Genomic DNA, 17,841 nt, shown 5'->3' on the forward strand with positions numbered 1-17,841 from the left:
CTCTGGAAGACGCCTGGTTGACGAAGGAAAATCGAAACTTCCACGGGCACGGGCCCAACTATTGGTCTCGGTTGGCTATTTGGTTGCAGGGAATAACGACCTGTTTCCGTTCCCGGTCGGTGTCGGGAAATAGGTGATATTCCGGTGAGTCCTGGATGGCGCACACCCTCCGAGAGAGAGCGCCCCTTTGTTGCTGACGTTGGTTGGGTGGGGGTGGTGATGTGGTGGGTGGACGGCATGCGGTGGGCGTTGGTCCGGGAGTCGTTTGCTGCCTGTATCGCTGTATCCTCAAACAACCTGCACGGTTGCAAAAGCACTGAATGTGACTTTTTTCGGGAACTCGGTACTGTTGGAGCCGCGTGTCTTGATGACCGGTTTGAGCGGGGGCCGCGGTTTGGCTGTCAGCAAGCCGGCCGAGGTCGCCAGGTCGCGCAGCTTCTGCGAGATGCCGGTGCCGGTGGACTTGCTCGATGGTGCAATCACCTGCGGAAGCGTCGTCGGGGTGATGTATCTGCGAAGACAGAAGGCCACGGGCCGGTGCGAAAGGTTAATAATGTTCGCTCGCATCCGCCGGAGGATCGCCACGCGGTGCGATTCGGGTGGGATTAGTGCCGGTTCACGGTTGCAGGGAATGGTTTGGGGCCGTTTTGGTCCGCTGATTGTGGATAGTGGTGCATTAGTGTCAAGGAGCAAGACATGGCGGCACGGCGGTTTGAAACATGTTTTATAATAAGGAACACTGGACCACAAAAAGAGGCACCGCTCTAAATGGTCAAGGATTTGCTGCTTATTAGAGGCATCGCCGGAATGGCTTGAACGCACTGCACTGTTAACGGTTACCTCGGGTTCGCAACCAAATGATGTGTGATGTTAAAGGCAGACCAACCGCTGAGGCAGTTGACGTAAGATGGCCAACATCATAACTAAAGTCAAGGTTTTGCCTCGTGTCTGGGTAAGGGTTTGTGTTCTACGAATAATATACTGAATTTAGTGAGAAAAGACTAATTTGCTTTTCTGTTCTTATGAAGAAATGAACCAACAGTTATTGGACATCTTTCGTTTAAAAGAATCTCTGCCAAATTTGACGAATGCAATGGGATTTGAGATACTTATTTTATCATTCTTGTTTAAGAGTGCTGATCCTCTGGGATCTTCAAAACAAACGGCTCGACAACAAATCGACTGATGCACAAAATGTCGTTAAACGAGCTTAGAAACAATCCGAAATGGACGAACATGGACTAGTTCTGAGTTGACCAATGTCTGTAGGGCAACATTTCTATGCTTTGACTGGCTTTTGTCTGGTTTTGCGGTGAAGCAATAGATGGGAACATTATGTAATTGCGAGATACTACAAGTTGAGTAGACCTTATTTTTTGCGGATTAGACCAGTCTTGCATAAATTTGGCTGCAGACCTAACAGATAGGAAACATGTGTGTCTAGGTCTAGTAGCTTAATGTTTTATTCTGGGACAATTGCAAGTTAGTTTCAACTATTTTTTGTGACTATCAGATTGCAATATTCGAGGATAAGCAAGGTCAAAGCTGGTTTAGAGTTCCGAAATGTAAACACACAGCTCAACGTATACCATTTGTGAAGATGATCGATACGGTAGGCACCATTCAATTGATTGAAAATCCCATAGAGTGATGGCTATGTCAACGAGCTGCTAGACGATTATTGCATGCATTCAGATAAACCCTAACTTATAAGACACTCATAAAAAATGGATGTGAAGACGAAATACAGATAACACTTAATTGAAGTCAAAGTAATCGCACTCTTGATTAAATCTACTGCAGATACAATTTAACGGAAAGAAGTGGTCAAGTCTAGTAGTGTAGTCAAGAGTGTAAAATGTCTATACTGACGAGAAGGCACCGATCCATGTAACAATGGACAGTAAGGTTTAAGAGTCAATATTGCTGTATTGCTGGAGCCAAGAGGTTCGAGTTTAAGCAGCAGACATCGGATGCGATCAGGAGGAGGCTCCGATTGAATGACAAGAGCATACCCCCCCTTGAGGAATTTGCTGCATAAAAAGCAGCGCTGGCCCTTTGAAGTACTACGAGTTCCTGGATTGTTCTCCAGTTCACTTCACATCTCTCCAACTGTTTCACTGGAGTTCTATTTGTTCGATTGCTCAAGAGCTCACTTCAAAATGGATTTTTTTATGGGTTCAGCTAGCAACTCAATAGGGATCGACAAGTTAATCGACAACACGATAAGGCCCGCCCGATTCTCGTAGACCGCAGACCGCGCACCATACGACTGGTCTGCGCGTGTCGTTTCGATCATCGCCAGAGCGCTTGCTGCCGCCGACCGACCACGAAAGGTTACGGTGCCTCCCCGGCGTGTTGGGGAACCGAATTTCAAGGAAATCATTTCCGAGACGCTGACCCCCCGGACCGGACCGAACGGAGGGTCCGAACCCAAGGCGGTTTCCCACTGTGTCGGGGCCACCGGGCCCCAGGTCGTACGCTAATCGAACGCCGTCACGCCGGCCACAAATCTCACGGAAGCCGGCCGCGTGCGTGGCCACGCTGGGAAGTGGACGGGGGTTGTGGATGAGCGTCTAAATATTTGATCATCCCCGGGCAAGCGTGTAAATGTTAGGTCCGTTGTCCCACGGCGCATGCATGACGATGTGGATGATGATGATGATGATCATGTTGGATGTGTAATCGGTCCTCGCTCGATGCGCCAACCTATCGAAAATCGCGCTCACCGGGACGGCCTGCCATTCAATAAGGGCGATCTGGCCGCCTCCGAGACCTTGGCTCGCGTCTCAAATAGGATCGGGCGGGGAGGCCTCGCAAGGGTTTGCATTTGGCCGCCGCCATCTGCACATTGTTGTTTTAATTAAGAAATTACCCATCGCATGACAGATTTCGATCGGCAGGACGGCCGCTCGGTCGGCCTCGCTTGGCGATTGGGCAACGGTGAATGTCAATGGGGCAGATGTGTGCGGTGTAACGGGCCCGAAAGGTTGATTGGTATATTGAATTGACAAATTGCGCGCCGAAGGATGTTGTTTGTTGTTTGCTGGTGGTTTGGGTTTGCGGTTGGCCATTTGTTTGATTCGCACGGCATCTGGCGAATGACTCATCGGCACGAAATGTGACTCTCCTTCAGGTTCGAAAATTGTGCAAAATGTTGATGCAATCGCTGCAAAAAGTTGAAACTTGACACGGACACTGTGTCCACGCCATTTTTAACGCTCCGCTTTGGGTGCGTTCTTGAGCCACATTTATACAAAGGACCACCGAAACTAAATAAACGAGTTGATCGTTCCTCATGTTAAAGGGTCCTTGTTGAGGCACTTTCCGAATGAAAAGTGTGTAAAATGAGTACTGTTTTTGATTACGATCAGACCGGAGATTAATGCACCGCTTGGACAGGGCCGTTGTGCTAAGTGAAAGTGGACGCTTTATGAAACCGTGATTGCTACATTCGGGTCAACCTGTTACGCCGCGCTGTGCTGCTGTGGTCCTAATTCTTCTTCTTCTCCCCGCGACCAAGATGGCGGACCTTTCACGATCGACAAACGCTTGATCGACGCTCTTTGGCAATAATCTCACGGCACCGGTGCGTTGCGTGAATAACGAGCAGCTTGCATGCGGTGCCGAGCTCACCGGTAATGGTCAATTTCCGCTTTACTCAAAACCGAAGGCCATCGATTGACAACCGCCACGGCAGGGGCCAGACATCATAATCACATGGCGACCCCCCCCGGCGACCGACCGATAGACCGCCTAGATCGGCCTGTCGATGCCATTTGCGAAAGGCTAATGAAAATAATTTTAATAAAACTCGAAACGAGCACGCGCGGACTAAACGCGGTCCGGCAACTGGAGCAGCGCACCGTGGACCGGGGAGTCGTTAAAACCCGCCGAAAGGTTGTCGACATCGCTGAGAGTGGCCAAAGGATCAGCATTATGAGTGACGAGTGGCTACGGCCTAGACGTAGCTTATGGACTCGACGGCTTAGACTAGGTTATGGGGCTGGGGCGGGAGATCCTCCCGGTGCGGAGCGTAACTAATCATCGCAACCGACCACCGTCGGGGTGGACAGGTGTAGGTTTTCGCGACGTCACGCTCCTGGCGCGAGGTGTCGCGTAACCGTGTCCCGTCGGCGAACCAGTTGGCGTCTGTCGGTCCGTCCGTTTGCTCAAATTTACGCCAACTATGCAAATTACCGATCACTCAGCCGTCGAGTGCGTCACGAGCCGAGCTCCGCTCGCGAACCCATCGACAGCCCCGTGGCCTCGGCTGCTGCAGCATCGATTGCGCTACAACACGTCTGGCGGCACGAGAGCCCAGGAGCAGTTGGCGCAGTTTGCATAATCACTGCACTGCGAAAGTGCCAAGTGGCGACGTACGTGGCACGCTGACAGGAGCGCGATCGCGTGGTCGGTTCCCTATCGGAAGTCCGAGGCGCACAAATCTAGTGTCAATTAGCCACCGGATCGTGGCGGATCTGGGATCTGGAAAATGGAATCCCATTATGGGGCCGAATCCGAGGCCAGAAAACGAAACCAATTCGCACCAACCCGATGGCTCCAGTTCGGTCCGCTGGTCTGACCCACTCTGAGCGCTAACCCAATTTTGGTCCTCGCCACGGTACACCATTTCTTTACACTTTCTCACCGTGCAAATCGGCTTGCGGCCGAGTGTGTCACCGAAAACGCTTGGCTTTTCGCCCTCGGCCCCACCGGAGCGTAACGCCGCCAATCTTCGATCTCCAAAGAAGCGTCACCAGGTCCGGCTCGGTCGTATCGAATGCAAATTAGGAGCATTGAACCTGCCGGCCATGGCGTGCCCGGTGAGCCATCGGGGGGTGTCTTCCAGCTTCGATTTCACCCCACCATCGTCACTGTGGACCGGGTGGAAGAAAAGTAAAAATGGCGGGGCCCGGGCTACCGTCGTAATTGAATTTGAATGCCATTAGCTGGCGGGACGGTGTCAGGGTGCGATTAGTGACATTAAATCACGTTTTTGGGGGTATAAGATGGTGAACGAATGGGCCGTTTAAGATGCGTAACGACACGGTGGGGCTGGTGTGATAATTCGGTCAACCGACCGCAGTCTTGGGCATTAGGCTGAAAACGAACCCACCTTAAGTAGTTTTTGAAGCAAAACTAATGAAAACGAAGTTTGATCCTTCCAGTCCAATCCAATAAACACATCACAGCATAAGATATGATAATTTTGCCGGAATTCTGCTTCGGTCTTTGGCGGTAACATCACTAATCAATTAGCGTGCCAATTTGTTTGACCAACATTTGTGTATGGTCAACTGATTGTTTTTGTGTGCATCGTGACTTCTTTAAGAAAACAATTGAAGGTTAGGCTACCAAAAAGTCGCTTTCGGACAAAAATGGCAGAGATGCCTCAATACATTTGCCAACACCAGACACAACACAGGAAATCGTAGAAAAAATTCCGGATATCGTATTGGACAATCGTCGAATGACTGAAAGAGATTTAGTACAAGGCCTAGGCATTAATGCTCAGGCATGAACATCATAACCAATATTTTGACTGATGTTTTGGGTTGCAAAAAGCAGTGTGCAAAATGGATGCCTATTCGCTAAAAATGAAGCAATGCACCAGGTCACAAGAGCATTTTGGAAATGGCAAAAATCCATGAATTAAAGTTCGAATTGTTAGAGTATCCACCGTATTCACCAGATTTAGCCCCTAGCGACTTCCATCTGTTCCATCAGACCCAACGAAAAAACATGCGTGCAAAGAGTTTTCCATCAAATGATGACGTCATAGCAGCTGCGGAAGCGCATTTTGAAGATCTTCAGGTTTCTCACTTCAGGGGTGAAATTTATAAATTGGAATTTATAATATATAGTAACATAGTTTTCCTTATTGAGGCTTCGAACTTGTTAAACAGCCTAGTAGCTCTCGGAACCGAATGAAAATTTGTTTTTTTAATTTTAACACTAGGTCCAGCAGTCATACTGAGAGATCATGGCGCCAAACGATACCAGTAATTGCAAAGGTACAGAGCCTAGCCGAGGAATTATTAGTTATCTAATCTCCAAACATAGAACCAATGCGATTAGTTCAATCCTTGAGTATTTAATTAATTTAATTCGTTCCTTGTGTCAAGAAGTGTTGGTTCTCACTTCTGTCGCTAGGAATTCCATTGTCATTACGTTGCCATTACCTACTCTACTAAGTCAATTTTGGAAGAGTTTATCCTTTCTCTATAAAACCGGGTAGCTTTGTGTTCCGATACAGATCTTCGCGAAGCTGAAAAGAACATTTGTGTGAATAATCAGACTTCTTTTATTTTCCTCGGACGCTGAATAACCAATTTCGTTTATGTGTTTCGGGATCTAATGAAGTAAGATTAGATCGAATAACGAAATGGCAACCAATCACTGGTACTAAACAAATGATTGGGCCACTTTCCGGAAGCTTTTTGCCCGAGTTGCGTAACTCGCTGAAAGCGGAACGAAGTGGCCGTGTGCATCCACTGCCCGGCGCCGTCGAAGAGATGCCTAAACGCTGCGTTTGAAGCGTTTTCTTTAATTACTGTGTTTTAAAGCGGACCGGGTGCGCGTAACGCGCTCCTTCCCCGGGGTTAAGCGACGCTAACCAACCGATCAGCAAGTGATCAGCCTCGGTTCCGTCGGGGACTCGGACTGGCCCGGCTACCAATTTTCATCCCGCCACTCTGCCACCGAACCTGCACTTACCAGGCTACACGCTTATCAAGCGATCAATGCGCCGCGATCAACCCGCTTCAATGGTTCCGACCCACCGGCGGACGGCTTGCGGGGAGCCTAGGGGAAGGCGGTGGAAAATCGTGCACCGTGCGAGGGAAACGGCGAGAGATTTTCTTCTCCGGCCAGTCCCGTGGTCCAGTGGAATGTCCCTCGCGCGATGGAACGTGATGGAACCACTTTCCACGGGCCGGCCAAGGTGCGATCGATTCATTCAAAATTGCTTCTAATTATCAGCCCAGCGCCCGGGGTGTACTCAGTGGTCTTCCCTGATGTCTGCCGGGTCGGTCGGCTTCATGATTTATTGCCCGCCGGAGCTAATGATCCTGGCCGTGCAGTTTGGCGAAGATGCGTTCCGTCACCAGACCGGGCCCCCGGCTAACGTAACGCATCTCTCCGGTCGGGTCAGTGGCTCCGGTCGGTGAGGTAACTCTGGTCGCCCGAGGAGCGAGAGCTGCCACCCTTTGACAGGCTGACAGGCTGTGTCGAATGTCGGGTCTGCAGACCTGCCGCGAAAGTAAAAGTCTTTTGCGCATCACCAGTGTCCGGCACCGCCACTATCGGCCACTCTTCGCATGCTCGGTGAGGTGTCATGCCAAGAGCATAATGGCCACTGTTGCTTCGTTCGATGAAATCATAACCGCCACGACGACGAGCCTACAGTGTACGGTGGGCCTCAAACAATGGTCCAGCATGGCCAGATGGCCAGCAAAAAGCATCGTCTCCATCACGGCACTTGGCGATGCGCAATGGCGGCAGTAAATGATGATGAATTAGTGCTTGAACGGGTGCTAGGGTGCTAAAACCGGTGTTTGTTTTGTTGTCTCGCATTTAGTATTTAGTTTGCGTCAAGGTGTATTTACCATAAGCGCTCTGGCGTTTGGTTCGGCGAATTATGTCATAGCTCTAGTCATCGTTCCGAGAGCTTATCCTTGCATGAAAGGTGGACCGCCAGAGGTCCGGCTTTGGGTTTCACAGTTTGCTGCCGGGCGCAAACCACGGCTTCCTCCATATACAGGCATATCACGTCACTTCTATTCTAATGCAAATATTCGTAGAGTCGAAAGCAAACATAGTTACATCATAACAACTCACAATGTTCAAGGCAAACATGCAAATGTGACTAATGCTGTGCAAATGTACTACGATGTACTAGGAAAGTTTTGACAAAAGTCAACTCAAGAAACTATAAAATTCCTATATTCCTCAAGTTAAACAGAAAATACATGTAATACACATGTAATGAACAATGGAACACTCCGATAGCGGTATGTCCATAAGTTATCAGACTTCTTTTAGCTAGTTACGTCCAATTTCGGAATTGTCGATTAAGTTCACCCATTTTCAATGCTTAAGCTCGTCGAAAATGTCATTAAATTTACAGAAATATTCAAAGCTGGTCGGCATATTAATTAATCGTAACATCGCCCAGGAGTTAAAGATTGACCATCAAACAGCCTTAAACCATTTGTGCAAAGCTAAATTTTGAAAGAAGTTCGAGTTCGAAAGAAGGTGGCACGCGAATTAACAAAACAAAATGTGATGGATCGAATTTCCATCTTGGACTTTTTGGGGAAAATCACTGAAATGAGTTGAAAGGAATGAAAGGAATAATGTATTGTGAGTTACTTCCAAGTGGCCAAACACTAAAATAAGATCTCTAGTGCCATAAACTGCACCGTTAGAAGCTAGCGATTGACCAAAAATGACACAGAATTGGCCATCAGAACAATGCAATGCCCCAAACGATTATCATCTTTTTCGCGCATTGAAAAACTTTGTAAGTGATAAGAAATTGAAATTAAGAGATCAGATTGTAGAAAATGGAAAATTTTCGCCAATAACCACCAAAACTTCTAAAGGAGACGGATTATGAAGCTACGCAAATCGGACCATCGGAAACATTTTAAAAAAAGTTTTGAATTTCATGCAAAAAACATCGATTACTTTTTCCCCAGCCTTATATTAAATGGTTATATTTGCATGATAAACAATGATCTCCGTCGAAACGAAACTGTATTCGAAACAAAATCGATAATAGGATGATTCAATATTAGCATACACAGGCAAGTGGGAAAGCCTGTGACAGATATGCAAAAGCTAGCTAAAAGCAATACCTAAACATAACGGTATGTCGATCAAGAGTTTCCAGCCAATTATATAGAGTTATGGCCCACAGTTTACAGACCGGATTTTTATTATTTAATGTTGCAAAAAGCCGAGGCCTTAGCCCCCTCGCGCTCTGGTGATAAATGATACAGTTTTGCATACTGCTACACGCCTCCTAGCGCCGAACCCAATGTGTGTCCATTGGTTTCGCATCAATTTGTCCTCTGCGGGCCACAAATTGGCAGGTATTTACGAGAGCGCCGAAAAGTAGACAAGGCCAACCGCCCAAGATTGCTATTCGCTTTGGCGTCTCCCTGTGCGATCTAACTGTAAACTGTGGTCCTGCCAGTGATTCATTAAGTGCCCCGGCGTGTATCCGTTTATTGGCGTAACTGTATTGACAGCCGGAATTCGGTTCTACATTGTCGTCAGCATAGCATATTATCATAAATCTGGTTGTGGAATGTGTCCGATATCGATACCACGGGATTCTTGGGCCAGGAATTTTATGGCTTTCCTAGAGGCGACCATTTCGAACCCATTCTAGGGAAGGCCATTCTACTGGGCGTGTTCTGGGGCGTAGTGTGGTCTACAGAACGGAATATCGAACGGTTTGCTGTCTCCATATGTCACTAGGAGATTTTTTCCCATAATTTGGTCCGCGGGACTGCAAATGAACCTTCTTTGTCGTCCGTTCGTCCGACTACAGAGCGGCGCGGCACCCAACAGCGGCCCAGTGTTGCCCAGAACCAGCGATTCGATTTCCTTTCAATCGTAATCATAGTGGTTCCGCCTGTGCCTTCGGAAACTTGATCCTCTTCAGGGCCGCGGTACCGCAAATTCTCGCTTAATCAATTTAGCATGTTTACAACCCAGCCTTCCCACCCAGCGAGGTGTTGGCAGACCAGCAGACCTGACCTGCTCCGGCCTGCTCCGGGACGGCCTTTATGCACCCTCGCCGGCACGCTCGGATCAAAACAGGAACAACCGTAATTTGCTTACGGTAAGTGCAGCGCGCACCTTACCTACTTTCCGGCCAACGTAATCGCTGATCGAGGGCAGGCCAGGCCAGGCCGTGCACCCCCAGCAGTAGACTGTGGCATCTGTCGCCGACGCCGGGGACCGATTTGGGGCGTGTCCAATGCGCTGGCGGCCCAGTTTAGCCACTATTCGCAGATCGCAACCGCAGATCGATCGATGAGCATTAAAGGAACTGGATGCGGGCACAGAGACACATTGGTGGCCACACCATCGGGTCTTCGGTGCACTTGAAAGTCGAATTCACCCATCCGAACGGGGATCACACGGGGAAGAGAATGCGTGTAGAGAGGTGGTGATCTCGTGATCTAATTAATCGTCACATTTTCATCACTCGCTGAGCGGCGCGCGGAAGACACTCGGGACTAACAGTAACTAAGCGGGACCTAATTTCGAAACTCAATCTCTCTGCTGCCGAGATCCTATCGGACACCGGTACAGCACCCGCCGAGGTGTTGTCAAACGGGATCGGTGAAAATTCCCTCAACTGGTCAGGGTGGACCATTTTCTTCACGTCCAAAAATCGAGGCAATTGGGTTACAGGCAAGCTGCACCCCGATGTGTGTGCTTATTTGGTTTTAATTGACCGCTTCTGTCACAATGTATTGAAATGTCCCTACCAGTGGCCCACTTCTCTACACTCACTTTCCCAGACGTGTTTTTGATTGTCTCGGGTGTTTTACATGCCGGCGATTTTAATGAATCAGGCCATAAACGTTGTCAGTTGGTCCACGACACTATGGACCGCAGAAAGTAGTAGTTCGACCTACTGCCAAGATCAGCTCGGGCCTCGTGGTCGGCGAAACAATCAGCACTGGCAGCTGCTGATAAATCATATCGCTCCAATGCTGTGGTCCCGGGCCCCAGGTTTCGATATCGACCACTGTCTTCGCATCATCGGATTCGATCGTTATCGCCACGTGTCAGGTCTTTCATCTCGAGATGAATGGACGCCGGTCGCTGCGAACGCCACGTGTCGATACTGCAAGACTTGCACCGTCGGCTCGATCAACAATGCCCCTTTCATAGGGCAAACATTGAAGGTGATTGCTTTATTTGCTGACCGCGAACCGGGACCGACTACTTAAGGAGGTGTTTACCGTCTGGCAGTCGGACGACTCAAGGGTTCAATTTCGGCGTTCGGATTATGCCTTCTTCCGCCCATCGAGGCCATTACGCTTTTATGCGATCACAATGTCCTTCTCACTGTTCGTTCTTCAAATAGACAACCCACGATACCGGCGAAAGAAAGAAAGCACCCGCGGGTGGATGCCTCCCAGTCAATAAACACCTTTTGACCATTGTGGTCCGGACCACGAGCCGTGTTTTGGGGTGGCAACCATACACACGCGCGGGCACGGTACGTGGAACATGCTTTCACTTTCACGGGCCCGGCCCTACGCCCTACACGTTACCGGCGTTCGGATTTCACAGCCAACCGTCCCCGTTGCAGGAGTCTCTCATGTTGCACCGATGCGCCTGGAAGCGATCGGATTGCAGTACACTTTCGTGCACGGTTGGATGGGCACCGCCGGGCTCAGAAAGAAGTCATCCACCGACACACCACGACTCACGGCGTTGAAAGTGTTTCCATCGGAGCCCGGGAAAGCTCGGTAGCTTTTGGCGTACCTTTCGGCGCCCTTTGGATTTGCGTTTTACGGTGAGCCGATCGATAAATCCGACCGACCCGTCTGACAGGCCGGCGGTTATCAACGCAGCAGTTACCACGATCATCACCGCGTATTATCGATCGCTCAGCAGCGGTTGGAAGGATAATTGAAGATTCGTATCGCAAGCACCTCACCGTCGACGGTGTTCCGGATGGAGCGGGCACGACGTAACTTCGTCGTCCGCCGAGGCTTCGGCCATCTCTGGCGATCGATGCGCGCCTAATTACAGAGCCCGCGCCAGCGTCAATTGCAGCGCACGTGGCGAGCGGCCCTCCAGGAGGTGGTCTCCAGGAAATTGACTACGGCTACGCATGCCGCCGGGTCTTCCGCAACTCCACGCAGTCGCAGGTAGCGTCGTAATCGCTCACTTTGTGCGGAAGGCCCGGGCTCGATTATGAAAGTGACAGTTGGCTTTTCTTTTCGTCTATGACGTTTTTTTTTTCCAGAGACCCCTCGACTCCATTGCGGGGCACGCACTTCAAATCGAAGTGCCTTATCCCGGCCAGGTGTGACAGGCGTTGCGTAAGGCCCGTGGTCGGGCCTTCCGTCACGTCACACGCATTTCAATCATCTTTTATCGACACCTGGGAACGGCTAGCGGGCTGCGGGCTACCTAGAGAGCTCTCGGTGCCCCGCAACTTTGACACTTTCTTCTCGGCACCGTATTCCGGTTCTCTTTATCGCCTACGACACCCTTGTTTCCGACGGATTCCGAAACAAAACGGCCAAACCGGAGAGATCAAAGTCGTGAAAAAAAACCGGGCCGTCGGCCATTCACTTTCTCACGACCTCGGCGAGTTGCTGAGGGTTTTAGTTGTCGCCACGTTGTCGCCATCGGTCGGAGTCACTAAGCCGGGTCTGAGTCGGGCGTCCGAAGAAGTGCTGCGCGGTAGTGATCGACAGCAAGTGAAACCATTAGTCAAGCAAAGTATGTAGGCTATGTATGGCACACGTAGCGCCGTCCTGTCCAAATGTCGGCCAAGTATTCCAATCAGCCAACACTGCTCCCGGTTTTCCCAATTTTCTGCAAGCGTATGGCGTCCCATTTCGTAAAAGTCAAAGTTAGTATTAATTCTACAGGGTGGCCCATTTGGCGCTCTGTTTTTGAACTTCCAACTACTTGACGCTTAAGACGCCAAACTTCATTCTGAAAATTGTAAACATTTAGTATACACTTTGAAGTTGACGAAAGGGGACGTTTTACGCTTGAAGAAAGCTGGGAAAAAAATTATTTCCAAAGAGGTAGGTCGTCAACTCATTCGTCAACAGCACATTTAATTGAAGCTCATTTCCACCTCAAATTTAAGTTGCTATTGCCGAAATAGGACCAGATGTATTCGAAAATGTACTCAAAAATAGGTCAACCGAATGAGCTTCTGCCAAGCCAATTGTGGTAAACATTTGAACGAAATTGTTTTACATTAAAAAAAGATTAAGAATCAACCTTTCAAATAAAAGTTCAAGCATCGAAAAATATTCACCCTGTATTTCCAGAACGAAGTCAAGCAATCGGTAATTTAAAGTCCAAACACACGCTGGATCACCCTGTAGCTAGGCAAGGTAGTCAAATGACGTGCGTGCGGCATCATTTTTCACCCATTAATTGGAAGCTTTCGGGAGCTCGGGACGTGCGGTAACGGCCGCCCGGTAGTTAGTCTCGACGGGCAGATCGGACCAGATAGCGCAAATTACCGACCGGCAGCGAGCTGACCACGCTAGATACCGGGCCTATTGCGTCGCTCTCCGTTGGGTAACACTGCGTTTGACGATGCGACTCCTGCGATTACTGGGCCTCGTTTTGGGACTCCAAATCCGTACCAACTGCCGTGCCGGACACTTCCTCCAGCAAAGGAACATTCGGGATTTGCCGCTCCGAAAGGTTCCAGCGGGGGTCGTTTAACGTTGTCGCGGTCATTTATTTCCGAGTGTACCGCTCAATAACGCCTTAATAGGGCCGTTCCCGGGCGGGGTCGGGAGCCGTTGTAGGGCAGGCCGAATCGATTCTGTGTTCTGTCTTATCGGCCCACGTGATCGTGCGCCGGTCGGTTCAATCGGTCGGAACCCATCCACACCTCCGTTGGGAGGGTCGGGGGTTCGATGCACCGAGGCTACGAACCGTTACGAACCGGGCCGCGCACCTGACACAGTTTCGGCCGAGCCCGAGAAGGATTCTGGGACTCTCGGACAACGCTCCGACTCTGAGGTCCGGAGAGAACCCGTTTTTGGGCTCGAGGCGACGACGAAAATCTACGCCACCTGCGTCCCTGCCACCATCCACCGGCGGGGCTTGCGCGTGATGCAGCCGGCCGGCGCAGCGAAGAAGTAGGTTACGTAACGTCTGTCGGTCCGGACCGGCTAGAACGCGACCGTGACGCGGTTGGTCACGGACCCAGCGGCGGGCCCCGACGTGGCATAAATATTCAAACCGACCAACACTCCTGGGTCCTGCGGTCAGGGAATGAATTCTCGAAACGCGCGCGAGGCGACAACCCGGCGTGTTCGGTGCGATTGACAGGGAGACCGTTACCGAATCGTCCACCGGCGTTCGGGGGGGTTCGGGACGGTGATTTTCAGTAACCAGCGAGACAAACCCAGAAGCAGAACCGACGTCCGACTGACATAACGATTGCCGCGGAATAAATCATTGCCGGGCCGAGCAGATGCGGTGGCGGCGATAGACCGGCGGCGTGAAACCGGTGCGCAGAAGGAGTCGTCGGGCCGGGTCCCGGGGAGTGCGGCTAGGAAAGACTTTTAATGATGGCTATAAATCGTCCCTATCGACAGCTCCCCGGCCTGGGCCGGGGCTTATCCGTGGGGCCGATCGTCGGCAGTGCCCTTGTTCGATCGGAGCGTCGGAGCGTAGCAGAAGCGCTCCAGTTCGCGAAACACCGATCGAATCCCAGGACTTGTGTGCGGTCTTCGAGTGTCGCTCCTTGGGCCAGGGAAGACAACGCGCCAGCCTAGGAAAGGCTGGCCGACGGCGCGGCAGCAATGCTTGAGTTACGCCACTTTTACAACTTCCCTATTGCTTGCCCGGGTTGTATTGCCGCCGCGGATTGTCCGAGGCTCCCAGGTGATGGCGATGGCGCCCCCGGAACGGGCTGCAGCGTGATTGCAAGGCCGACTGCACGAGACTCGAGTGCCCGGGGAAACCACTCAGGAGGTGCCATTTCGTTTAACGCTTAGATAAAACTCATTAACGAACGATAGCGGCCGGTTTGACCTGGGAACCGGCGCGCGAGGTGTCGCTGCCGGCCATTTTTCGGTCGATTAAACCGTTTCGGTGCGCTGCAGAGCGGAGCCCAGTTTGGGCTCCCCGTGCCGTGCCGTGTGGTTGATGGGAAAGAAAATCGAGAGTCGAGCATCAAAAGTCAGGGACACGCTGCTGCTGCTGCTTATTTATTGGATGTAAATGAGCGACACCCGCCGGAGATGAAATTCTGGCGCGGACCAAGATGGGGCTACTCGGCGCCGTCAGCGACGGCGGCAGTGAAAGTTTTTTGCTGCTATTTTTAGATTCGACAAAAATGCGGAACCACAATCAGGGGGGCCGGTGTGCATCTGGGGGTTTTGGGGCAGGATCTGTCGCCGACCGACCGTTTCCGGCGGCGGTTTGATCAAAGAGTGTGTGGAATCCGAAGTTTCAGGTCCGATCGGTTGTTGGTTTGCCGATGCCACCCGTGGCAGGTGTTTGCCAATCCGGTGGGAAAAGATCTTGGTTGGTTGAACAGGTTGGACGTTCTTTTGGGTTGGCATTTTTTGGAGACGTAGCTGGGATTTACATAATCCTCAGTTTCTATCTGGTAGCAAAATCGGGTATTTGTAGAGCAAACCAAAGGCCCAGCAGAACTAACAGGACTTGCACCACACCAAAGCAAAGTCTGCTGCTAGTTTGACGCATATATTAACAAGTCGGAGAACAAGTCCGATGGAGCATTCTTTTACCAAATCCACATGAGTTTATTTGAAAGTGGCCACCATCAAACGATGCCTATCCGAATCCTTATCCTCAACATTTTAATTTCAAAAATATTAAACGCTGTCGTATGATGATTTCTGCAACTTTTTCCACCAATTTTGAATGATTTTCAATTTGTCCAGACCACCTCCAGACCTTTCATCGTCTTCAAAATCCCCAAGGTTCACTTCAAAAATGCTTGCTCTGCTCATAAACTGAACACCACAAACTTGTTGTATCTTCTTCTTATAGGTCACGGTACATGTTTTACAAAGCATAAAATAAAATTTAATATTGGCTCTTTGTTCTATCCGAACCCTTGTGTCATCCTATTTGCATGAATCTGGATCCATTTGAAAGAGCAAATACGAACCCTTTAAACTTTGTTACAAATAGATAAATATGGCTTCATTTAATATTTAAAAAAATCGTTTAGACATTTAGTTTAGACACATATGTTAAGTACAACTTCTTTTCGAAATTTAATTCTACCTGTTTTAGATTTGCTTCCAAAGATAGAACATATGTTTGAGTTACGAGACAAGAGTGAGTACCGTGTCACTTCTGACTTCTAATTTGGCCTAAGTAATCTGTTAAGCTCCTTCAATCTGTCTCTCTTCTGTCTCCAATATTTCTGTTTTTATTGAACTGTGTACCGAGCGGATATAAGACGAAGCTAGAACAACTAAATGAGGCAATTAATTTAAATTATATCAATCGACAGAACGATAAAGAAGCCATTTCAAGGAAATACATGTAGTTTTCGCATCGTTATAGACATCAGTTTTCTGATTGAGAACATCAGCTCAGACCAAGTTGTCTCTAAAACGGGGCCAGATGGCCTAATAGTCTTGATATTCTCTACCGACTGTTCGCTGGACCATCGGAAATGGTTTGAATAAAATTCTTCAAAAGGCTGGTACCTTTTATTTATCTTCAACTTTCACGATGCTTGTGAACGCATTTAGTTACGACTATGTTTCGTTTGCGCCACTTGACGTAAGTTTCATCGGCTCAGCAGCCGTTCGGTCCACAGACTTGTGAACGCAATCGGACCACAAAAGTAGTGGTGTAGTGAAAACCCCTTTTCCATCCCCGACCGCCGAAGCATTGACAAATAATCGACCGTGCCTATTTTGGGCCACGAAAAACATCGCGCGGCACATAAAATATCTTTTATCTTCCAAAAACACCGATCCGATTTTGGGCCACTCTCGCCGTAAACGGAAACGGCTCCGTCGGTGGGTGGATCGGTGACTGTGTTCGATTCAAATAATCGGGACGACCTTCGCCGAGGCTCCGGCTCAACCGGACCGGACTGAACTGTTTGGCCGAAGGTCACCACGGAACGGAACTGTCTCCTGACGGACATCGAGCAAAGTTATGGCACGCCGGCCCATAAAACGATTTGTTGTGTGCCGCCGCAATCGTGACACAGTCGGCAGCGCGCGTTTATTATGTTGCAACCGGCACCGGATTTGGGGCCGGTGCAGTTTTGGACTTGCTGGGACCGGAAACCGTTTAGTGCGCTTCGTGCACGTCCGGTGACTCGAGTTTCTAATGAGACGTGTTACGCAACGCGTGAAGCGACCATCGTGACATCAATCAAAAATCACAGCTGGGGTTGGGACTTGCCCTATCGAACGGTGGCCCAATTGTGATCGTCCACCAGGGCTTCCGGTTCCGATCGTACGAAGCTATGCTAATTGTCCAATGCAGCGCGTGGGTCACAGCCAAAGTTCACTCAGGTCCGCTGAACTTTCGGTGCGCCAAATTGGAGAAAACCGAATCAGCATCCCGGACGCTGCTCGTCTCGGGGTCGTCGTCAAAGGGTGGCAGGCAATGGCACGCCCGCCGATGCTGGGTGAAACTGTATCAGAATCGTGGGAAACCGCACTCCACCGGGAATGCATTAATGGCAGTGCGCGCCTTCGCTGCGCCACACAATTCCTCGTAACGCCGGACGCCACCGAGGTTTCTTTTCTTTATCATTATCGTCACAGGGAGGTCTCACTTTTCACCACCCACCAATGGGTGGGACTTCACCGGGCCAGCTCCCTCGGTAGGACGTGTGCAGGAGCTGGTACCGCTGGGTGATGCATCGTGCGGGTGGCACGGTCCCCCCACCCACCAGGTGACACAATTATGAGAGTTTTATGACAGAGGCCAGGGCCACAATGCCCTGCGCAGAACGCCCTTCGGCCGGCTGTGCGTGAGGAGGTCCCAGCGCCGTTTTCCACTGGTGTCTTTCCCTTCGCCGTCGCGTCGTGTCGTGTGGTGCCAATTTTCCAGCCCACCGCGGCATTAGACGTGGCAATA

General features: G+C 50.2%; 1 protein-coding gene across 1 annotated transcript in view; it reads right to left on the reverse strand.

Moving 5' to 3' along the window:
• Nucleotides 1–288: 288 nt before the first annotated feature.
• LOC131211213 (la-related protein Larp4B) overlaps nt 289–17,841 on the reverse strand; it is a 33,813-nt gene continuing 16,260 nt past the window's right edge. The window contains exon 2 of the mRNA XM_058204610.1: nt 289–511. Within this exon, the coding sequence (XP_058060593.1) occupies nt 289–511 (223 nt within the window). The remainder of the gene's footprint in view (nt 512–17,841) is intronic.

The sequence above is a fragment of the Anopheles bellator genome, chromosome 2, assembly GCF_943735745.2.
Source record: "Anopheles bellator chromosome 2, idAnoBellAS_SP24_06.2, whole genome shotgun sequence".
In the NCBI taxonomy this organism is placed as follows: domain Eukaryota; kingdom Metazoa; phylum Arthropoda; class Insecta; order Diptera; family Culicidae; genus Anopheles; species Anopheles bellator.